Source organism: Brassica rapa, chromosome A10 (genome assembly GCF_000309985.2).
Source record: "Brassica rapa cultivar Chiifu-401-42 chromosome A10, CAAS_Brap_v3.01, whole genome shotgun sequence".
Lineage (NCBI taxonomy): Eukaryota > Viridiplantae > Streptophyta > Magnoliopsida > Brassicales > Brassicaceae > Brassica > Brassica rapa.
The window spans coordinates 20,060,033-20,085,624 of NC_024804.2; the positions used below are offsets into that span (position 1 = coordinate 20,060,033).

Consider the following 25,592-nt stretch of genomic DNA (forward strand, 5'->3'; position numbering starts at 1 on the left):
CCAAGTTCTTCTCTGCTTCAAACTTGCTTGTGAACCGAAATGTATTATACTTGATCACAATCTTATGGCTTTAATCCGTTTGAGGCCTGACAATGGTTTTAACCCTATGGGTGGACTTCGTCTAGACCTGTAAGGGGGTTAGACATGAAACGGGTCAGTTTGGAGTGGCCTTTTAACTTTCCATGCAGAAAAATACCCTAAAGGTCCAAGGGTTTGTGGCTGATCGTAACATCACTACTTGTCACTCTTTGTGTATTCCATTTTGTAGTTCTTATCATTCAATACGAAGAATCCAGAAATGTCTTTTGTTTTCAGATGCAATGGCAGAAAATATCATGCCGGGGTTAGAGGCAATAGCCCGGAGATTGAGAAGATTCGGTTGGTAGTTTTGGGGTCATAACTCATTTTGTGTAGCTTGCTAAGCTAATTGTTACATTGTCTACTTGTCTTATTGATGTTTTGATTTGAAATATTTGATTTTTTTTAATCACGTATGTGATTATATAAACAAGCGTATGTAATAAGTTATCCATTTTGGTTTGTGCCTTTATTCTTGTTTCAATTACCCAAACTGAGGTAAATTCTCGATCAAGATTTGCCTATTTAAGAAAAATATATAAACAATTGTTTAGAATCTCTGCTACATAAAGCTTTTTTTGTTTTTAATAAGCTTTTAATAATGCATTTTTACAGATTTTTGTAGGTTCCACAAGAATTGTATATATGGTATGATTATGAATCTCATGATTGACAAATATGTGTGTGGAACTTCTGTAAGGTTATAGAATTACATCATACTGTACATTACACATGTACAAATCATACAATACAGTCTACACTATAAGAATCGGTTCTTCACGTAAACTCTTGGTGTAAATGATTTTCGATAAATAAGTTTTCCATTGATGTTTCTTTTGAAGAATCGATGCGTTGTCGTTCCACGAGTGAGGAGTCCCAAATTCTGCGATCGATATTTTTCATTAATCTTTGGTTTGTTACTTTTTAATATGCATTTTGTACGATCTATGATAAATGGTATTTAAATTCATAGAAGTTACCATTTTTGTTTTAATTAGGTTTATTCTTAATACAAAATGACAAAAAATCCCATCTTACGACAGTGAAATGACCTCTGGGCAATAATTTTATCCGTGGTTGTAAAAGAATCAAGTACGATAAGAATGTTAATATAACAATTTCTTAATCTTTGCCACTTAAATATTATAGTGATATTTTTTTCGAAATCATGGACGTGTAAAAGGAGATCGAGTTAATTATTCAGCGAGATATATAAAGTCTTGGATATTTTTGTTCTTGATGTCACTAAAGGTTTTTAGAATCCTGTAAGTTAATGGACACCGATTTTGCGAGTTTATTGATATATAAAAGGTCTTGTTCATATGGGTTGACTTGAAATCATGAAGTTAACATGAGAATGATATATGCTGACAAACAAAACATAAGAATGAGGTTTACCGGGAAAAAGAAGTAAAAAAAGAAATTAAGAATGAATCTCACTGGTCACATGAAACCGCATGAGTTTGTTAACGGTAGAAGAAAAGAATGTAAAAGATGATAGTTATAAGTAGGTATAAGAACAGCAGAAAAGGACAAATACGCTTTCACTATAAGTTAGATGGTAACACACCGTATTGGTTGAATCGCTTTGTGTTTCCGATTTGCTTTCTCATATGAAAGATATATGCTTTGATCGACAAAATATTTTCTGCACGTTGTATCATTTTTTATCTTTCGATCTTAAAATCGTGTGTATGACTTAAGCTACGCTCAGGCCCGGCCATGAAAAACTCTAAGAAATAAGACGTATTGTATTTTTAAGCTACGTTCTACACTAATGATTAATGAACACATCAAGACTAGAACGTCGAATTTCTATATGTAATAAGTCGCTAACTGCAGAAAATTTTAAGTCTATGTACTGAAATCTAAAAAAAAACTATTTGAAATCTCTATATACATAAGATATATTTCAAAAAAAAAAAATCTCTATATACATTCAGCACGTGAAATGAGAAAGAAAAAGGACAATGATTGGGAAAAGGGATCAAATATGTACTTTAAAAACACTTCTATTACATATTTTTGATATATTTATACACTGAAAATTTTAGTTAAATTTAGACATTCGTGATATAAATATGAGTATGATAAGTGATAACTAAGACATTCGTGAAATAAGTCACATTAGTTAACCTGTAATACGCGTTTCGTTTTATTGTAAATTGGACCATATTGTCAATCATTCTAATAAATCATATTAATTAATCCAATTAGTAAGTTTTAAAACTACATTAGATATATTGCTATTGAAATCTATTGATATTACATTTAAAAAAAAAAAAACTTGGACTATGTGAGGTCAATCCTGTAGTCCAAACTAAAAACACAGTCAACATATGATGGTCACATTTCTTTAAATGGTTCCGATTATGACCATCATATTTATTTCAGTAAAAATTTTACCATAAAATAAACCTTAAAATCAATGACTCATTAGTTCTCACTAATTTATTTTCCTACTATGAAAGATACATAATTGGCAGTAGATGACTATTTGTTCTTTAGATTTGTCCGAATCTTACAACCATGATAGATAGAGAAAGCTTGGCCCCTAACATCGATCTCTCTCCAGCTTACAAAAGCCCTATAAATAGATGTCTTGGTTGCCTTTGGTATCAAACACCACTACAAATATCTCTCTTTCCCTAAGCTCACTTTAAAACCCACAGTTGTTTAGAAAGAGAAAGAAACCTTTACAAAATAAAAATGGAGAATATGGGAACTAGAGTGATAGAGCCATTGATAGTGGGAAGAGTGGTCGGAGATGTTCTTGATAATTTCACTCCAACAATTAAAATGAACGTGAGTTACAACAAGAAGCAAGTCTCCAATGGCCATGAGTTTTTGCCTTTAGCTGTCTCCTCCAAGCCTAGGGTTGAGATACATGATGGTGATCTCAGATCTTTCTTCACCCTGGTATGTAAACATATGTTTAAATTATTTTAAAATTATCAATAATGATAGGATTGCTGGTTGTATAGTTCTAATATCTTGTGCCAAAACATATCACTCAGTATCTTTTCATCTCATAAGTCATTTATTTTCTGACTCCATGATGAAAAAGAGAGTCTGATCAATAATCTTATATATTGTACCTTTTAGTAAAATAGTATGATGCTGTTATGTACTTTTATCATTTTTTTTTCTTTTCTTCATTGATGGTAATAGCAACTGAATTGCAAAACAGGTGATGACAGACCCTGATGTTCCAAATCCTAGTGACCCCTTTCTAAAAGAACGCCTGCATTGGTACGTTCAAATTCTTGTCGTTTCATTTTCAGCCCATATCTCGGTCATATGTATTTCATTTGAATTATTAATAACCATCTCTACATTATTTTTTTATAAACTTGAGTTGAGTTGGTCATAGTCTTCCATCACAGCACTAAATAATTGCATGTAAATATTTCAACAGGCTCGTCATGAACATCCCCGGCACAACAGATGCTACATTTGGTATGGGCTCGTCATGAATTTTGTGGTTTAAAATACTTACAATAAAAGATATATCCAAATAAGTATTAAAAATAATTGAACTGAAATTGTAGGAAAAGAGGTGGTGAGCTATGAGCTGCCAAAGCCAAACATAGGGATACACAGGTACGTTTTTGTTCTGTTCAGGCAGAAGCAAAGACGTGTTAAGTTCCCAAGCAATATTATTTCGAGGGATCAGTTCAACACTCGCGAATTTGCGATCGAGAATGATCTTGGTCTCCCTGTCGCGGCTGTCTTCTTTAACGCTCAGAGAGAAACCGCATCTCGCAGACGTTAATTACGTCTATGTCCATCAAATGCATAAAAAATGATAACATGTTTATCTCTGTTCTTAATTATCCATGTTTATTTCTGTTCTAAATTCCCGTATTTTTAATAAAATATTGTTTTCGTATATATATTTAATCTCATTATAGGAGATTAAATTCCCGTATTTTATTTCTGTTCTAAACCCTTATATATGTCTCGATAGGTCAAATCGAGTTAATCTCATTATATGATATATGATACATGGAAAACAGAAAAACAAAATTGTAAACAAACAAAAATAGTTCTGGTCAAAGTGACAAGACCTTGGTGACCACCTATAATAGGACGCTCCTTCTCACTCGGCGATCCGAATATTATCAGTTATCATTATGTCTAGCTATCTTTCTCACATGTTCAGTGTTTGGTATTGTATAGAAATACGTTGCGGCTCCCTAAATGCTAGTACACCAAACTTGTGTATCTTTTGAGAAAATGTAAATATATAGTGAATAAATCTAGCTAGTGTTCTACTACAATTGCTTTTTCTTTGAGTATGATAATATTTAATTTACTGGGTACATTACTAAGTTCTAACTTCTAACCAACGTGCATGGTATAAAGGAATAACTTTTTATCATGAATTTGAAAAAAAAAAACACATTTCATTGCAACTGATCGAATCTATTAGCACGACTGTGAGTCTGTGACAACACTACTACAAATTTTAAATCATAAAAATGCTGATATATATAATATTTACTTTTTCCACCAAAATAAATGAATCAATATTATACTTCTAGCAACAACAAGTTACATTCTACATTCAATGTTCAAATAAAGAAAAATATTAAAATGGATTGGCCATTTTGGGTGTACGGCATGGATTATAGAGCCCCATGTTGGAGGGATGCAAGTGGGAAATTTTATTATTTCAACGGTAAACTCAAGAAAGGTAACGTGTCGCTATTAGAGTGGTTAGCGGCTAAGTACTGTTACACTTATCCTCCATCCCTGGCGACTACTACTTCTCTACATGTATATTGGCTATCAAATCAACAATTTAGCAAAATATTACTAACTTGTTTGGAGTTTGTTAGATTACTATATAGTTTGGACTCTTGCTTGTGAAAATAATACCAAATAGTATAATCATCTTCGTTCAGATGATTAAGGGAAATGATCGAATTTCGGTTATAAATCTGTAGTTTAAGAATTGGAAAGGATAAGGGTTACCTACCCATGTGTGTTAACTTATACCACAGTCTCATTCAATGATTGCTTCCAGGACTTAACACCTAAGAGCAAATGGATTTCGCTACCAAATCAAGGGCATGCAAAGACTTTAGGATTTGCCTGAAAAAGAGACTGTGAACTATGCATAGAGACATAGAGTATTATCGCAGTAAGACATAATGTGCATGTATTTTGTTTAGCCACTTATGGTTATTTTCATAGCTAAATCATTTTCCAAAAAGAAGAAACACCTTTTAATAGTATGTTACAATAAGGACTGGCCCTCTTTTTTATTATATTGATATCAACACGTGCTCTGTTCCATCCCTGGGTTTACTCAAAATTTGCTACATCTAGAATACTCATTGCCAAAAAATTGTGTCAGTGTTTTTGGGTACGAATCGATCGGCTTTGAACTACGCTTATGGGGTCATAAACTAAAAATTGTTGGCTCATGATTTTTACTTAAGGCATATAAATATATGTTGACGCTAATCATTCACACGCATAAATCTTTCTCGAGGGTTCGGTTTCTAGTTTCTACTACACCGCAAGCAAAATAACTTGGCCATCACTGGATTACATGTAAGAATCACATCATTCAAATCACACATTAATTAAATAGTTATATCTATCGGTACATAGAAAATATGTACAAGTACGTACATCGTGAAATCTTCTATTTCACCGGTACGAAACCGTAAAGCTGGTGATTAACCAGCAGTGCAAATCATTAGCCGCCATACTTCGGTTTAGGATGAATGTCGAGGACAAACCAACATGCAATAACCTTGAAATTAAAAGAGACGACCTGTCATGTTTCATGTCATAACAAATTAAGGAAACAAGAAACATACTATTATACTAACCCTTGGACCAAATCCACTGGTCCTTCGTATAAAGGCCTGATGATTATAATCTTTTTAAGAAATTACGGTTTTCTAATATATAAAGGCTGTCTAAATTTGATTGGTTGACGTGTCGTTAAGTAGTGCCAGGCCCCCCTCAAGAATCATGTGTTCAGGTTTGATATATCCTCGTATTATTTTGGATTTGATGAGTTCGAATGTGCTCCACAAGAAGTAAACAACATAATGTGAAAGGACATTTACAGCATACATCTTGTCTCAAATGGGGGAAGTCCTTTTGTAAACAGTAAGTAAATACATGTCTCCGTAAGTTTCAATATATCTCTTGCATGTGACTTATCAAAATCTAATTACATATTAATACTTTTATAAATTAATACAACCCCTAATAGATTAGAACTACAAATTAAGATGATTACAAAACAAAATTCAATTATAAATATAATCATGTATATTAAACGAAAACTTAAGTAACCCCGTTTTTATAAAAATATCTTTAAATTGTAGGAGCTTCTTCTGCAATGCTTTTGTACTGCGTAAAGCTGCAGAACAACATGCATCTCTTACTTTATTTGGATTTACTTTCCTTTCTATGGTAAAGGTTCAAAAAAATTTACTGTCTTATGCAATCTGAAAAGACTTTCGTTGGGAAGAATCAACTTGCGACTAAAATAAAAATTACAAGAAACTTGTCTTTTGGGAGAGTCCAAAGGTTAATAAAGAGAGTATTAAACAGCAGTGACACCTTCGCTGTTCACAATCTTGGTTCTGATTTACACAGAAAAATTAGTACGGAAGTTCCGGTTAGTAATACAGATTTTTGAAATCATTGTATACGCTAAGTATATTGTTTATTCCCATTTCCCAGTCTACCAAATGTATAACAGTTAACAACACGGTGTGAATGTGATTATGTGATCCACACATACCATCAAACTACGTATCGGGCCGGACCGGGTATGTAATTTTTCAAATCCAAAAACCCAATCTTTGTTTCCTCTTGTATTTTTTTTTCCTCTTGTATAAATTTCGCAGGCCACAATTTATAGGAGAGTATTCTCGTTCATTAATCTCACTGATGTATAAAAGTTACCACCAAGGAAATTGACCCGGTAGGAGCCTAAACCGGAAGAAGAAAAGTGATGTTGAAAGTGGTACAGATAAATGCACTCGATTTACTCAATTTAAAATTTGTAACAAAACGAAAAGCCAGCTTGGCAAATTAGAGTTTTTGGTTTCATTTGGTTTAGTACGACACTTGTTGGAAAACCGAAACGAAATGACGTAGGAGACTCGAGGAAGAAAACAAAAAGGTTTGTTAAGATGGAAAAGAAAAGTAAAGGTTAAGTGGAAGTTAGTTTCATTTACATGCTAAACACGTGTGATCTTAGTAGATCTTTTGACTAATTAAACTCAACCGACTATAAGCTACTGAACGAAATATCTCGAAGTATGAATATTTTTTATTTATTGTGATTGCATGAAAAGTGCGGGCTCTACTGATTATGCATTCTTGTGGATGCATTGCGTATCAAAGGTAAAACATCTTATCCCCACTGCTACGTTACTATAGAATCTACCGAAAATGCCGTAAGGTTAAACCATAATATATTGTTTGCTTTTCTATATCAGCAAGTACAAATATCTGTTTACTTAGCACATTTCAACCAATATTCTTGCTTAGATTGAAGATGGTTTTACTGAGTTTTAACTTTTAAGCTTGAAGAGAAGACTATTGATTGAAAGAGTACTACATAGGCATAAAACATAACTAAATGACATAATCAATAGAGATTACAGAGATTAATGTAACTAATGACATAATCATAAGTGATACGAGGATACTTTATTCTTAGTAGTTCTAACAAATACTTTATACATCATAATTAATTAGAAAATTCACTGATATTTTTTAATGCATGCATATATCCTTTGCTACTCTATTGATCATGGCTTTAACTCTAACGTGAGAGAAATATATTCTTACCAAAAAAACATATATATATATATATATATATACTTTTCAGGATCCTTAACCGGATTTTCACGCTTGATCGATACACAGATCGTCTCATGAACTTTTATCCTGCCATCATCCAAGTAACTAAAACATTCCTATAATGTACCAATTTTCCATTCTACGGTTTACATTGAATTTTCTAGCCAATGGTCGACAATTGCGCTTTTTGTGTGTAGAATTGTGCAAATTGGTTTTAGGTATTTTCCGTTTGTAAATATTGTAAACTGTTAGAACATTTTCATTTACGAATATCTAACAAAAAATGACAAAAAATCTTAAATGTTAATAGCTCTACTCGAGTAAAAATCAAATGAGATATTTCAAAATATTTTTGAATGAAATTCCAAGCATTTGAGATATTGACATTTGACTTGCTTTTATTTTTAGTTTGTTTTGTTATTTAATAACTTTCCAATATAGATGATCTTAATTATATACCAGAGTTTTGGTTTGATAGAATTAAGAAGTTTGGGGTAAACAAAGGAAATAGAGAGAAGTTTGCATGTGAGAAGTAAAGAGAATGTGGAACGATGACGCTTGGCACGAGGGAGCAACCACTTATTACCAAATGTTATTCTTCAATTCACCGGCTTTAAACCCTCTTGATATGCTGCAAAAACCGAAAGAATAAAAGTGAATTAATTATAAAAAAAAACTTCTTTGCTTTGATTCTTTGTCTTCTTCTTCAGTCTTTATCATCTTCTTCTAAGAAAAGATAATTAAGACAGAGAGAAATGGGAGATGCAAATGTTGATGGGAAGTGTAAAATGATGTCTGCATGTTCCTCAGCAAAACTCTTTCTCTTCATGGTTCCTCTTGTTGTCGTCTCTGGTTTCCTCTTTGTAAATCCAACATCTTTCTTGACATCTTTGTCCACTAATCAAATATCTCCTCCTCTTCCTTCTTATCCATCTCTGCCTCCGGCGGCACCATCTCCGTCGCCACCAACATCATCTTTATCAACTAACGCGGAATCTATTCAGGTTAGAGAAATCACTTAGGAATATCAAATTATTCCTTTCTTGTTTCTACATCTTCCTATCTTTGCATGTCTTTTCTTTTTAGTCTGCCTTTTAAAAATATTTATCTATTTATTTTCTAATTCTACACTACCAACAAATATTTGTTTTAAATTTTATGTTTCAAAGTCTGGGTCAAACTACAGACAACTGTTTATAATACTTTGTTAACTGTAAATTATAATTGTTTTTACTGAGGATGAGAAACGGGTCGGCAAAACCAAATTAATGAACAAAGATTATGGAGAAATGTTTTATGATATGTTGTGCGGTCGGGTGGTCTAACAATCAGCTAATTAATCAACAACCCGTTGGTGAAATTGTGTTTTATACATTCATAACATTCTACATCAACTAAATAAATATTGAAACAGGGTAACTACAATCGGACAATTCAATTGAACCCTACCAACATTGCTTCAACGAGTAGTAACGTCACCTCTACGGCATCATTGAAACTAATGAAGAAAAAGAGTTATCAGCAATAATCAACAACCCGTTGGTGAAGATTGTGTTTTATACATTCATAACATTCTACATCAACTAAATAAATATTGAATACAATCGAACTGAATTCACAGAAGGCTCGAGTCGCCATTAAAGCCGCTTCGATGAACGATCCCCTGGACGACCCGGATTATGCACCTCTTGGCCCGATGTATTGGAATGCCAAGGCCTTTCATCGGTAAGTAAAATGATACTACTACCATCTTTTTGTCATGTTTTAATTATGATGGTTTGAAGTTCCAAAACATTTAGATTCGCTTAGCATTTATTTGAATTTAATTAAAAGTCAAAACGGATTGGAAACATGAATTTATTCTCTCGTTAATTAAGAATTTATTTGAATTAATTAAATTCTAAGCCAAACGTGTTGGAGATATAAAACACAATTCACAATTAACGTAGAGAAACGTATAGAAGGAAAAAAAACTTCTATAAATGTGCATAAATTGTTATTCATGTAATGTAGAAAAAGGTATGATACGCATGATCACGACGTGCTAATGCTTTTTTTAATCATATTTGTCTTGGATTGGTTAGGAGCTACTTGGAAATGGAGAAACAGTTCAAAATATTTGTTTACAAAGAAGGTGAGCCACCGTTGTTCCACGATGGTCCATGCAAAAGCATATACTCTATGGAAGGAAACTTCATCTACGAGATGGAAACAAATACACGTTTCCGTACCAATAATCCAGAAAAGGCCCACGCCTTTTATTTACCTCTCAGTGTTGTCAAGATGGTAAGATATGTGTATGAACGCGACTCTCACGATTTCAGCCCCATTCGAAAAACCGTCAGGGACTACATTGATCTTGTGGGCGATAAGTACCCGTATTGGAACCGTAGCATCGGAGCTGACCATTTCATACTGTCTTGCCATGACTGGGTACGCTACTAGTATAAATTATGCATATGTGCGTGTAGGCGTTACTTGTTGTATATTAATACGGTTATAATCTTGAACTTCATTTTGGTATAGGGTCCTGAGGCAAGCTTTTCTCATCCACATCTAGGACAAAACTCTATACGAGCTCTATGCAATGCCAACACGTCGGAGAGATTCAAACCGAGAAAAGATGTCTCCATACCTGAGATCAACCTACTAACAGGTTCCTTAAAAGGACTAGTCGGTGGCCCATCACCTTCCAGCCGTCCGATCCTTGCCTTCTTCGCAGGAGGTGTACACGGACCGGTAAGGCCGGTCTTGCTCCAACATTGGGAGAACAAAGATAGTGACATTAGAGTACACAAATATCTACCTAAAGGAACGTCTTATTCGGACATGATGCGGAACAGTAAGTTCTGCATATGTCCGAGTGGTTACGAGGTTGCTAGCCCTAGGATCGTCGAGGCGCTTTACTCGGGGTGTGTTCCGGTTTTGATAAACTCAGGTTACGTTCCTCCTTTCAGCGATGTGTTGAATTGGGCATCGTTTTCGGTTATTGTTTCCGTGGAGGACATACCAAATTTGAAAACGATCTTGACGTCGATATCTCCTAGACAGTATCTAAGGATGTACCGGAGAGTGTTGAAGGTTAGGCGGCACTTTGAGGTGAACTCTCCGGCTAAGAGGTTTGATGTGTTTCATATGATTCTTCATTCTATTTGGGTAAGGAGGTTGAATGTGAGGATCCGTGAGGTATAAGTTTACGGGTGGGTTTGTAGATTTTTGTTTGTTTGGGGTGTGAAATGAAAATAATCGAAAATGTCAGGGAAATTGTTCTTGTATAAATGTTTTCAGGTCAAATAAGCTCAATGTTTTTCTTCATTAATTTTGTAATACTCCCTCTGTTTTTTATTGTAAGTAGTTTAAGCAAAATTTGTTTGTTTCAAAATATAAATAGCTTTCATAATTTTAAGTAACTTTTACTTTTATTGGTTATAGTGTTACCAATCAAATAATAGATACTTATTTATGATTGGTTTAACTACATCTAATTTATATATCAAATGCTACTTTTGAAAAAATTAACAACTTTCTTAATATTTGTGCATTCATTTAAAACTACTTACAATAAAAAACAGAGGGAGTACATAAAAACTGTTTTTTCTTATTTATTTATTTATTATTTACAAATAATCAAGCGTCAATAGGAAAATTCGAAGAGAAATCTAGCTGAAAATTTGATGTTTTATTTACTTTGTTAATTAACTAGGGATTAACCCGGGCTACGCCCGGGATTTTTATTTTTTTCTAATTTAAGTTATTAAATTATTTATATTTAGGCTATGATATATATTTATATAAATGTTAAATGCATGTCATAATTAAAATTTATTTTTAAATTTTAACACGTTAAATTAACATATTTTTTACTATTTAAATATCTTTTTGTAATTTTATTGGCTATCTAGTTATCAAAACTATCTTTTGAGTGTTGGAATAAATGTTTTAGAAATTTTATTAAACTCCAGTGTATTTTCGGATCGACCACATGCTCAACATTCGATCGATCCGTAAAAAGATGGTCGATCTCCTTGGCCAGGTAAGTACAATTTTAGCAAAAATATCTTTTATTTTCAAATATTAAGTATATAACTATTCTTTTTAATATTTTTATTGTATTTTTTGATTAAATTATTGTATTATAATGGTTATGTAAATATTTTTTGTGATGTTTGAATTTGTGTTGTTCGTATACTTAACTTAGATGATATTGATGTTTAACAATTTATTGTTTTCTGGAAATAGAAAATAATGATATATCAAAACGTATCTAATACTTGTTAAATGATAGTATAATGTAAATTACATCCATTATTTGAAAATAACCATTTGTTATTTTTATTTTTATTTTAAATCGGAAATTATTTTTATTAAAAAACATTATTCATATATAATATAATAGTTTAAGTTTGGAAGATTAATATATATATATATATATAAATTATGTATATTTTTAAAAAAATAATTTAAGATATTATATATTGAGTATCTAAATAAAAGCTGAATTTCTTATCTTGAAAATCAGATATTTATATTTTTTTTCTTCATGTTATACTCACCAATCCATCATTGATATTTATAACTCAGTATGTTTTTAAAAAACTTAGTTTTAAGTAATAAACGAATTTAATAAATTAAATTCATCACCTATATTGTTCTGTAAACTATATTTGAAAACTCTCTAAAATTATATTTTAAGCATAATATTATTATTATTTAATTTAAGTTATTTTAAACATAATATATGCTAAACCAACTTAAATTATATTTACAATAGGACCATCCTAAACCGGTTAGTAAACCAAAAACAATACTAAACCAACATGAACCAATACCTGATTCGGCGATGAATAAAGTGTTTCGGGATAAACGCTTGAATGTTTATTAACTGAACTGGTTTTATCATGAAAGAGTTAGTATGAATATTAACAATAAAATTATGGATTAGATTAATTTAAATTTGTAAGAATACCTTTGAGTCTATGAAAAGCAATTCAATTCCCATGAATAAGTTTGGCTTTTTGAAGTTGCGGATTTCCCAACAATGAATCCACCTAACAAAAAGTTTGTTGTTATAAAAAAATCTCATTCAAGATCATTAAAGGTTTCTGGGACGGCAAGAATTGATGGTGAAACCATTTTTTTGCTCAAGTGCTTTAAATTTTCCTTAATAGTGTGAGGTTGATGTGGATGGAATAATGAGTTTTATAGGGACTTTCTTGATGAAAAATTATACATTTTTATTTTTTTTTGGTTTAATGTGGTATTTCCATTTTTATATAATTTACTACCATTTTAAGATAGAAATATATTTTAAGATAGATGCTTAAATCTTAATGTACTTTTTCCATTTTTTAAAATGTTTATTTCCATTTCTTATATTTTTATTTACGTAATATCTATATTTTATATTTTAAAATAGATATTTAAATATTAATGTAATTTTTCCATTTTTTTTAAATTGTGTATTTACTTATATTATATATTTTACATTTAAGATAGATGTTTAATGCTTGATGAACTTTTTCCATTTTTAAAAAATTGTGTATTTACTTATTGTTACATATATAATTCATATATTATATATTCACATTATTTAGTTATTATTTATTTTCGTGTATATGTATTTCCATTTCTTGTACTTTTCATTTACTTAATATCTCTATTTTACATTTTAAGAAAGACGTTTAAATCTTAATGTACGTTTTCCATTTTTTTTAATTGTATATTTCCATTTGTTATACTTTCTATTTACGTAATATCTATATTTTAAATTTTAATATATATTTTTAAATCTTAATTCAATTTCCCATTTTTTAAATTTGGTATTTATTTATATTATATATTTACTTATTATTTACTTTTCTTTATATTGTGTATTTCTATTTCTTATACTTTCTATTTACTAATAATTTTATATTTTAAGATTGATTTACATTTTAAGATAGATGTTTAAATACTAATGTACTTTTTCAATTTATTTAAATTGTGTATTTCCTTTTCTTATACTTTCTATTTACTTAATATCTATATTTTACATTTTAAGATAGATGTTTAATATTTAATGTACTATTTCCATTTTTAAAAAATTGTGCATTTACTTATTATTGTATATATAATTTGTATATTTATATATTTATAATATTTACTTATTATTTATTTTTCTATATATTTAGTATTTCTCTTTCTTATACTTTATATTTAGTTAATGTCTATATTTTACATTTTAAGATAGATGTTTAAATCTTTACGTATTTTCCATTTTTAATGTAAAACGGTAATGTTTAATAGAAGAACTTGGACAAATAGTCAAATAGTTATATTTATGTTTTTTTTCTTTTTTTTAATAAAATGGTAATGTTACATTATGAAGATAACCCGTTTTTTTAGTGAACAATTGTAATCTTACATATGTTTAATGTAATTTTTCCATTTTTTATGTTGTATGTTTACATATTATTGTTATTTTTAAATGTAAAATGGTAATTTTGTATATGTTTAATGTAGTATTCCTATTTTTTATGTTGTATGTTTACGTATTATTTATTATTTTAGAAATTATATATAATTTGTTTTTTACAAAATAGTAATGTTACATTATGGAGATAAGCCGTCTTTTTTTTAGTGAAAAATGGTAATCTTACATATGTTTAATGTAGTTTTTCCATTTTTTATGTTGTATGTTTACATATTATTTTCTTAAAATAAAAATGTAAAATGGTAATCTTACATATGTTTAATGTAGTATTTCTATTTTTATGTTGTATGTTTTACATATATTTATTATTTTTGAAATTATATATAATGTTTTTTATTTTTTATAAAACGGTAATGTTACATTATGGAGATAAGCCGTCTTTTTTTTTTAAGTTAAAAATAGTAATCTTACATATGTTTAATGTAGTTTTTTCATTTTTTAAGCTGTATGTTTAAATATTTTTTTTATAATTTTCGAAAATAATAAAATTAAAATGTAAAACTATATTTTATGCCACGTGTCATCTTTCGAGATTATATTATATATTTACTTATTATTTATTTTTCTTTATATTGTGTATTTCTATTTCTTATACTTTCTATTTACTAATAATTTTATATTTTAACATTGATTTACATTTTAAGATAGATGTTTAAATACTAATGTACTTTTTCCATTTTTTTAAATTGTGTATTTCCTTTTCTTATACTTTCTATTTGCGTAATATCTATATTTTACATTTTAAAATAGATGTTTAAATCTTAATATACTTTTTCCATTGTTTTTAAGTTGTGTATTTCTTTTTCTTATATTTTCTATTTACTTAATATCTATATTTTACATTTTAAGATAGATGTTTAATATTTAATGTACTCTTTCCATTTTTAAAAAATTGTGGATTTACTTATTATTGTATATATAATTCTTATATTTATATATTTAGAATATTTACTTTTTTTTATATTGAGTATTTCTATTTCTTATACTTTATATTTAGTTAATGTCTATATTTTATATTTTAAGATAGATGTTTAAATTTTTACGTATTTTTCCATTTTTAATGTAAAACGGCAATGTTTAATAGAAGAACTTGGACAAATAGTCAAATAGTTATATTTATGTTTTTTTTTTTTTTTTTTATAAAATGGTAATGTTACATTATGAAGATAAACCGTTTTTTTAGTGAACAATGATAATCTTACATATGTTTAATGTAGTTTTTCCATTTTTTTTATATTGTATGTTTACATAATATTGTTATTTTTAAATGTAAAATGGTAATTTTACATATGTTTAATGTAGTATTTTCATTTTTTATGTTGTATGTTTACATATTATTTATTATTTTCGAAATTATATATAATTTGTTTTTTACAAAATAGTAATGTTACATTATGAAGATAAGCCGTCTTTTTTTTTAGTGAAAAATTGTAATTACATATGTTTAATGTAGTTTTTCCATTTTTTATGTTGCATGTTTACATATTATTTTCTTAAAATAAACATGTAAAATGTTAATCTTACATATGTTTAATGTAGTATTTCCATTTTTATGTTGTATGTTTTACATATATTTATTATTTTCGAAATTATATATAATGTTTTTTTGTTTTTTTTATAAAACGGTAATGTTACATTATGGAGATAAGCCGTCTTTTTTTTAAGTGAAAAATAGTAATCTTACATGTGTTTTATGTAGTTTTTCCATTTTTATGCTGTATGTTTACATATTTCTTACAATTTTTGAAAATAAGTAATATTAAAATGTAAAACTATATTTTATGCCACGTGTCATCTTTCGGGAGAGATTTTTTTCCGCTTATGTGGACGCCCTATGGAGCCTCAAAAGTTCTCTTTTATTAGTAGAGATTTTATAAAACGGTAATGTTACATTATGGAGATAAGCCGTCTTTTTTTTAAGTGAAAAATAGTAATCTTACATGTGTTTTATGTAGTTTTTCCATTTTTATGCTGTATGTTTACATATTTCTTACAATTTTTGAAAATAAGTAATATTAAAATGTAAAACTATATTTTATGCCACGTGTCATCTTTCGGGAGAGATTTTTTTCCGCTTATGTGGACGCCCTATGGAGCCTCAAAAGTTCTCTTTTATTAGCAAAAAATAAGTAATATTAAAATGTAAAACTATATTTTATGCCACGTGTCATCTTTCGGGAGAGATTTTTTTCCGCTTATGTGGACGCCCTATGGAGCCTCAAAAGTTCTCTTTTATTAGTAGAGATTACATTGTGCATACATTAAGTTTGGGCTCAGCTGATCTAACCTGCAGATGGGCCAGAACCAGCAGCGCTAGGTCCATGAATAATCAATAGTGGCAGATTCGTTATTTCTGTATTTACTTGAGAGCTTTAACGTCATCAACGTATTCGTGAACGAGGCCAGGTTTGAGCCTCGGGAGTGGGAATCTTGACGACGACGGGGCATCAGCAGAGAAACGATTATGACCATAGTGAACAATTTAATTTTTATCTATCTCCTCTGCGTGTACTTCTATATTGTTTTGTCGGGTTCTTGAAATTGGAACTTATCTAATAGTTGCGAATTATTTGTTATGATTTTATAGGGATTCACGCGTTGGGTCTAATATTTTGATCAGTCTGAGACATGAACTAGATTATGTTTGATCCGACCTGAAGTACTTTGCTTTCTGTCCACAAACACATGGCTCTCTATGTCAAATTATTTTACTACAATAATTGAGGTTGTTTCAGACGTCAAAGGACAGAATTTTAAAAATTAACTCATTTAATTAAGTTTGAGCTTAATTATTCAAAAGCTCAATTTTAGCTCAAAATGGATATCATATATGATATATATATGATATATATATATATATATATATATATATATATATATATATTTTTAAAGAAGATATAGTGAAGATCTTTGATTCATCTTCACCTAAAAATCAGAGCAATGATCTTATGCGGAGAAAAGTAATCTCTGATACCAATAAGTTCATTGTCTTGGGGTGCTTGATGTTGACCATCTTAAATTATACTAGCTTGTTTTGTTTAGACATTCTTTTAAGATTGTTGGTCTTGTGACCCAAGGCCACCGATTTGCCCTAAGTACACTGATCTTCTATGAACCATTTACAGATCCAAAATATGGCTAGGTTTTAGGACACAAAAACATTCCATTCATATGATAAAAGTCTGCCTTAGTCTAACATTACTTAAAATTTAAAACTCCGACAAATCTTAAGCTTGACGTGAGTCTCTCTCGCTCTCCAAGATCCGAAACACCTACCATGGGTAAGGCTGTTGCGATGATAACGGGGGCCAACAAGTTGAAGCAACACACATTGGATTATTATATTGATCTGCAGTACCGTAAATTTGACTCCCTCCGGCTATTTGATTGTTGTTCAGATTCATTTGCCTCTTCATCAAATGGTCTTTTAGTATTACACCTCTCAGATTCATCACCTGCGTCACAAAATCAAAAACTAAAGGGCTAAAACAACAAAGGATGAATAGTTTAGAAATCACATTGGTGTATCTCAACCGAATATCTGATCATTATAAAATAAGAAATTTTGAAAATGTAGTGAAGAAAAAAAAAGAACTCAAAAAGTAGAGAGATAAATGACGGAGTTTGAGAAACTTAAAAAAAAAAAAAAAAACTGGAGATACTCTTAAAGTTATATGGCAATCCATGATTTGCTTACTTTTAGTATGATTTCTAATGTAATCATTAAATAAACTATATTAAATAACTACTAGTAATATTTTATCTATCAATTACCTAGGTGAATATCTAAAGGGAGACGGATGCTCTAAGATCCCATGATTTTTTTTTTTAAATGGTGCATATATATACCTCATCGTGCGTTGTCAAAAAAAGAAAATATATATATATATATATACCTCATCGTGTAGCATTTGATTCTGTCTTGAAACCACGTCGTACTCTTTCCTTAGCGAGTTGTACGACTCCTCGAGATGCTTCACCCTCCACCGTGCACGGCGGTTCTGGAACCAAACAGCTACCTGACGTGGCTGCAGAGAAGCTCCTTCGACAGCTTCACCTTCCTGTCTGAATCAAGTTTGATATCTTCTTGAAAACTCTGTTCAAGTGAAGCTAATTGTTCAGTCGTTAGTTTCTGCTTCTTCTTTATCATCTCGTCGTCGTTACTTGGATATTGGCACGCATTGGTGATCTTTTCTGATGATTCCGGTACAGAAATAACCGGTCCGGTTTGCGTAAGGACGGGCGTAGACGAATTTCCTGGTAAAACTTAACAACAAAAACAAAGAGAACGACACAAACGCTCAACAATAATAATTTCAAATACAATACAAAAAAAAAACTTTCCAGTTTTTCTTGAGCGAGAAAACGAATCTCAAAACATTTGAAAAGCGACGTTTCTACTTTTGAAACACTGAGCATGGTTCCAAGAAAGTCATAAGAATATCGGTGGTCTATATCCTACTTCTCATAAGAAAAGCGTGATAATTCCAAGATTTTTAGAATTGCAAAACGTTTTTCCCGTTCCCTCAAAAAAGTCATATACTGGAGTACTGTATAAAATCGAATCTTTTCCAAAAATGGAAATAGTAGGCGTATTTCTCTGAGTCTCTCATAATTAAAATTAAAGAAAATAATAAAAAGAGGAAAAATGGTTTCAATTTTAAACATTTTGCACAAATTTTGAGAATTCTATTATACAAGTGTCATTCAACTGACCATTCATATTTCTTTAATTTTCTTTAAAAAAATCATAAAAATAAAATACTAATATTTTCTTTTTAATCTCTCGCCATTAATGGTGCTACCTTTTCAAAATTTAATGCAAACCTAGCTATATTTTGGTGGAAATTTTAAAACTCAACCGGAATTACAACAAATCCACAAAAAGATGGATATAAAGATGCATGTGAATGAATATACCTGCATAAGGATCATAGCTGAAGTTTTGGAGCGAGTTGGATGAGTTAGACTCCAGCCACTGAAGTGGCATAAAAGCAACTCTCGTGTTTTCAACATTGCTCGTCGTTGACCATTCCATTTCCTTTAGTCTTGCTGTTCTTGTGAATCTAATAAAAAGACATGATAAATGATTAAGAGGAATAGATTTTAGGGTTGTATACTACAGACGAATTTTAACAAACAAAATTAGGGTTTTGGTGGACCATACGAGCGGGTCAGGCGTGACGATAAGTTTCTTCTTCTATACACTTTTTTGGAGGTGCAACGAAGTGTGAGAGCATGCAGTGAGAAAGAGATAGTTATACACATACTTATATTGAGATAGAGGTTGAGTATGGAGATAGAGGTAGAAAGAGGGTGAAGTGTGATTTTTTAGTCTCACCTTGCACGTCATCATACGTCATCTCCCTAAGATTTACGTAAGATGATATAGTTGTTGAATCTTACTTTTAAACTTGGACTTTTATTGATTTTGCCTTGAAAAGACCACTAGTAAACAAAGCGGATTTGGTGGCTGAGATTTAATCAACGTTATTGAACGGTTTATATAGTTATGTATTTGCTAAAGTGCGTTTGCTAAATACTCCTTATGTTTTAAAAAGAATTAAAAATTTGTTGTAAATATAGAAATTTTAAATTTTCAACGCATTATTTAATACTAAATTTTTGACTTCAAAGGTAATTGTGTTTATTAAAATTATATCGATTAAAAATTATGAAAAATATTTAATTACAAAATAATAAATTAATAATCAAAATTTAATACAATATATTTTTAATAGGCGTAAAAATTCTAAAACATAACACATATTTTTTTGAAATAGAAGGAATAATAATAACGGAGAAAGATTACATTTTTATTGCTTCTACTTAATTACTGTTAACGATCTCCCTACTGATGTAGGGGAAGCTACGATAACACAAAAATCTTATTTAATCTAAAAATATATAAAATTAATATCTTTTTTTAATTCTTTGAAAACACCAATGTTCTAACTGAAAACCAGGAATATAGACAAAACTCTTCATTTGTATTAACTAAGAACAAAACTTAGGTTCACCCCCTAGGGTGAACCTTTAAATTCACCTCACCTCTAAGAACCAATCATAATGCCACATAGATTAATGGATAAAAACAATTAAATAATTTTTTTAAAAACTAAAATAATTAAAAAATAATAATAATAACGTCAACTTTACGATATTAAAAACCTTAACTAAACCCTAAATCCAAACCTAAACCCTAAATCCTAAATCTAAACCCGAACTCTATACCCTAAAACCCAAACCTAAACCCTAAACCCAAACCTATACCCTAAATCCAAACCATATACCCTAAAACCTAAACCCTAAACCCAAAACCCAAAACCCAAATTCTATACCCTAAACCCGAACCCTATACTCTAAATCCAAACCCTATACCTTAAAACCTAAACCCTAGATCCAAACTCTATACCCTAAACCCAAACTCTAAACCCTAAACTATAAACCCTAGATCTTAAATCCTAAACCCAAACATTAGACCCTAAATTTAACCTTAAACCCTAAACCCAATTCTATACCCTAAATCATGAACTTAAATTGTAGATTCTAAATCCAAACCTTAAATTCTAAAAGAACAATATCAACATTAATCTAAATATTTTAGTTTTGGATTTGGGTATAGGATTTACAATTTAGATTTAGGGTCTAGGATTTGAGTTTAGGATATAGGGTTTGGATTTATGGTTTATGGTTTAAATTTAGGATTTAAGGTTTGGGTTTAGGATTTAAGGTCTAGGGTTTAGGGTTTAGAATTTAGGATCTAGAGTTTGAATTTCGGGTATATAGTTTGGGTTTAGGGTTTAGGGTTTAGGTTTTAAGGTATAGGGTTTGGATTTAGAGTATAGGGTTTGGGTTTAGGTTCGGGTTTTAGGGTATAGTATTTGGGTTTAGGGTTTAGGTTTTAACGTACAGGGTTTATATTTAGGGTATAGGATTTGGGTTTAGGGTTTAGGTTTGGGTTTAAGGGTATAGAGTTTGGGTTTAAGGTTTAGAGTTTAGGGTTTAAGGTTACGGTTTGGATTTAGGGTATAGGGTTTTGGTTTAGGGTTTAGGTTTGGGTTTTAGGGTATAGAGTTTAGGTTTAGTGTTTAGAGTTTCGGGTTTAAGGTTACGGTTTGGATTTAGGGTTTAGTTGGCGTTTTTAACGTCGTTAAAATTGGCGTTATTATTATTATTTTTAACTATTTTGATTTTTAAAAAAATATTTAATTGTTTTTATCCATTAATCTATGTGGCATTATGATTGGCTATTAGAGGTGAGGTGAATTTAAAGGTTCACCCTAGGGGGTGAACCTAAGTTTTGTTCATTAACTAAATATATAAAATTGAATATAAACTTAAGTCTAAAATGCTATATATAAAAAAACCATGAAAACTTTAAAACAATAAAATTAATTATCATATTCAATATTAAACTAGATAATAATAATGAGAAAATCTTTTAAATATTTTCTCTGCATTATTTTCTCGATTCGCCCTAGAATCTTAACTGTGGTCTTCAATTGTTTTTTTTTTCTTTCTCTTCCATTGATGAGATTTAACATCCTTGATCTTCCCGTAAGCAAACAAAAATCACATGTGGAATACATGAATTTTGTCCACGAATTCAATCATCTTTGTTGAACCTTCTCTCTTCACAACCCAAATCCCCCACAAGACACGTAACTACTTCAATTTTTGCTTTGATGTCAGCCACCATCACGTGATTTGCTTGTATTAGAGCACTATTTTCCATGCTTATCACAAATGCACTATCTTGTATGGAACTAGCTGAGTTGGAGTTATGGACGCCTTCATGCACGACGATGTCTTGCGGTACTTTATATTTGATGAACTGTGCATAGTCATTATCATAAGTATCGTAAACCGGCTGTCCAATAATCTCTATGTAACTGTTTTTTTAGAACAAGTCCTCCATGATTCCATAATCAAATTACGATAACTACAAGAATTTTATTTAGTTTACTAAAATTAAGAATAAAAAGAAATTCTTAACTTTTATTAATTAATCAAATATACAAAACTGAATACAAATTTAACACTAAATATATATATATATATATATATATATATATATATATATATATATATATATATAAACCCATAAAAATCCTAAAACAATAAAAATAATTATCTTATCCGTAATAAACTAGATTATAATAATAAAAATATCTTCTAAATATTATCTCTACATCATCGCCGCCTACTTTTATTCTTTAGGTCACCAGTTTTGTAGACAATATATATTGTTCAAAAAGAAGAAGAAAAAAACAATATCTATATATACATATATATATATACTTGATTAGAAAATCTATATAGCAAAAGCATAGGCAATATAGATTAACTATATATATAGAGAGAGATAGAGATATACTTGAAAGCTCTTCTAAACCTGATTAGCATTTACATAAACCTACTTGTGGGCTTTAACATTTTAATCACATTCCTATACCTAGTTGTAGACATGGAAGCGTAAATGTAGTTGAAAAGAAAATTGATTTATTCCAAAAAAAAAAGAAATTGACGGAACAACAATCATCTTAGATGGCTGTCAAAAAAAAAAAAAAAAAAACAATCATCTTAGATGAACTTTTGTAACTTCTACATATTTAATACAGGGTGGGGGCATCAATGGTCAAAGTCAAGGTTAAAATAAGTGAAATGGTCCCCTAACAAAACTCCATAGAAACTGACAACATGACTTCCCTCTCTACTTTCGGTATCATGCATATAAATAGATATGCATCCATTTTAATTAACAATAAGATTTTGTATTCTTGCTTTGTCTTATACAAACACACAACTGTCTAAATATCCCAAAAAATTATAATGCAAAACCTATGTTTGTCACTATTGGTAACTCACAGAAACGTTTATATGTGCAGTTACCTGAAAGGCCAAAAGCTATGACAAACGTACATATGTGCAGTAAGATGAAAGGCCAAATGCTATGGTAAACGTACATATATGCAGTAACATGAAAGGCCCAAATCTATGATAAACGTACACATGTGCAGTAGCCTGAAAGGCTAAAAACAAACTTTGAAAGCAACTTTTGAAAGTGAAGAATCAACACAAACAGCAAAGTAGATCATCTATATAAAGAGTGTATAACCGATAAAAAAATTAAAATATAGCTTTATACATTTAACCAAAAAAAAGCGAATAATGAAATTTTTGTTCCCCATATATTTTGATTTAAAACACTGTTTTTTCCTTACTTGCCAGTTGCCACGGCCCTTAATTTTCTACGCTAAGAACCGAAGGTAACTGATTGACTGGAATCATGCTTGGTTAACGATTACACGTAACTAGATAGACCCCTCAAAAGTACATTAATTAACATTTTGATGCCATACGGTCAAATAAATAGATTTAAATTAAAATCCCCATAAGAACTTTTGGCAGAGTTTGATGCATGCATTAGACAAAAAGGAAGCCCCCAAGAACTAAGATCTCAGAAGGATCAGGAGAATCCATCCGTTGTCATTGTTTTGGAAACTTTTCAGAAATAATTTAGTAGTTAGAACAAATTATTTATAACTCTATTTTCCATTATTATCAAGTAATATCAGTAAATTAATATTTAGATATTTTTAAATTAAGAATGTACAGTTAAAAGTATTTGCAAATGAGATAGCAAATTTTTAGTGGAAAGTTTTCAGATGGTTTTGTAGGTTTGTTTTGCCTGTATAGTGAAACAATTAAAAGGGGTGAATTGGTTTAAAACCCTAAAAAAATGAAAATACCTATGATGTGACTAGTTTGTGTCTATGGAAAAAAGTATAACATTGTGGGATTTAAGGTATCTATACTATACTAAAAGGGGGATATAAGCCATGGAGAGGGTGTCCACATAGGATAGAAAAATCAACCAATCAGAGAACCCGAAATTGCCATGTCATCTCATTTTTTTTCGTAAAAAATAAAAAAAACAATGCGAAGGTGAGGATCGAACCCGGGTTAGTATGATATATATATAGGACAGTTACCACTAAGCCATTGAAACTTTCTTGGACACATATACAAGAACCACTAAGTATATAATCACAAACTCTTATGTACATTTACAATAATATGAATTCAACTTTCAAGACTCCGATACTTTATTTTATAAAAAAAAATAAGTAAGTGACTAAGCTAATATATTCTTAGAAAGTGTGAGAACGTTGACAAGTATGAAAAAGCATAGATTTTTGTTTTCGTGACAAAGTTAAGAATTTTGTAAAAGTAAGTTTAACATATAAATTTTCGTGACAAATATGAAAAACCATAGATTTTTGTAAAATTTTGACAAAACAACTCATAACATACTTCTCTAATGTCTTAATAAAATATTATTTAAGGGTGCAATAATTAAATATATTAATTCAATAAATTTTGTAATTTATAGACAAAACAATAACAGAACAAATTTTGAAACATTTGTTTAACCTATCGATTTTTTTTCATGAGAATCCAACTAAACAAGATAAAAAATAATCAGATTTACAAATATTTAATTACCATTTTATTCAATTTTGATTAATTTCAAATTATCATAATGTATCTTTTTGAAGTTACAAATATGAAAAAGCATAGATTTTTGTACAATTTGACAAAACAACTCAAAACATATTTTTCTAATGTCTTAATAAAATATTATTTAAGGATGCAATAATTAAATATATTAATTCAATAAATTTTATAATTTATAGACAAAACAATACCACAACAAATTTTGAAACATTTGTTTAACCAATCGATTTTTTTTTCATGAGAATCCAACTAAACAATTAGATTTACAAATATTTAATTACCATTTTCTTCAATTTTGATTCATTTTAAATTGTAATAATGTATATTTTTGAAGTTACAAAAAAATAATGTTCTTTTTTTATTACACTAGAATTATATATAGATTATATATACACAAAATAAATATATTATAACAACATAAATTTACTTTCCCCGATTCATATGAAAACTTTTTAAGTTATCCACCAAAGCAAATTAATTAAATCAATGAAATTGTTAAAATACAGCAAATTAATATATTATTTTATTTTAAATTAAATTATTTAAAAAGTGTATTTTTGTTAAAACAAAATAATAAATAAGTAAAACTGATTTGATGGTAATTTTTATGATATATATATATCAATTCTGTGAAAGAAACAGAAGCTTAATATGGAAAAAAATCTTAAAT

General features: G+C 29.6%; 2 protein-coding genes and 1 pseudogene across 2 annotated transcripts; 2 read left to right on the forward strand and 1 right to left on the reverse strand.

Annotated features, from left to right (window-relative positions):
- The first annotated feature begins 109 nt into the window (after positions 1-109).
- On the forward strand, positions 110-4,598 carry LOC103847355 (protein TERMINAL FLOWER 1). The gene is made up of 4 exons (XM_009124418.2): positions 110-2,997; positions 3,269-3,330; positions 3,497-3,537; positions 3,630-4,598. The coding sequence occupies exons 1-4, from the start codon at positions 2,788-2,790 to the stop codon at positions 3,851-3,853; spliced, it is 537 nt and encodes a 178-aa protein (XP_009122666.1). The 5' UTR covers positions 110-2,787; the 3' UTR covers positions 3,854-4,598.
- Positions 4,599-8,439: 3,841 nt separating this feature from the next.
- Positions 8,440-11,348, forward strand: LOC103847356 (probable glycosyltransferase At5g03795). The gene is given in 4 exon segments (XM_009124419.3): positions 8,440-8,930; positions 9,341-9,651; positions 10,011-10,359; positions 10,453-11,348. Coding segments are annotated over 4 exon segments (1,575 nt in total). The 5' UTR covers positions 8,440-8,681; the 3' UTR covers positions 11,119-11,348.
- A 5,260-nt stretch (positions 11,349-16,608) lies between these two features.
- On the reverse strand, positions 16,609-24,302 carry LOC103847357 (annotated as a pseudogene).
- Between the last annotated feature and the right edge of the window lie 1,290 nt (positions 24,303-25,592).

Excerpts from the sequence above, each read along its gene's own strand:
- LOC103847355 (XM_009124418.2), top strand. The coding sequence starts at position 2,788 with ATGGAGAATATGGGAACTAGAGTGATAGAGCCATTGATAGTGGGAAGA. Across the intron at positions 2,998-3,268 it reads TCAGATCTTTCTTCACCCTG|GTGATGACAGACCCTGATGT; the intron begins GTATGTAAACAT and ends ATTGCAAAACAG. Across the intron at positions 3,331-3,496 it reads CTAAAAGAACGCCTGCATTG|GCTCGTCATGAACATCCCCG; the intron begins GTACGTTCAAAT and ends ATATTTCAACAG.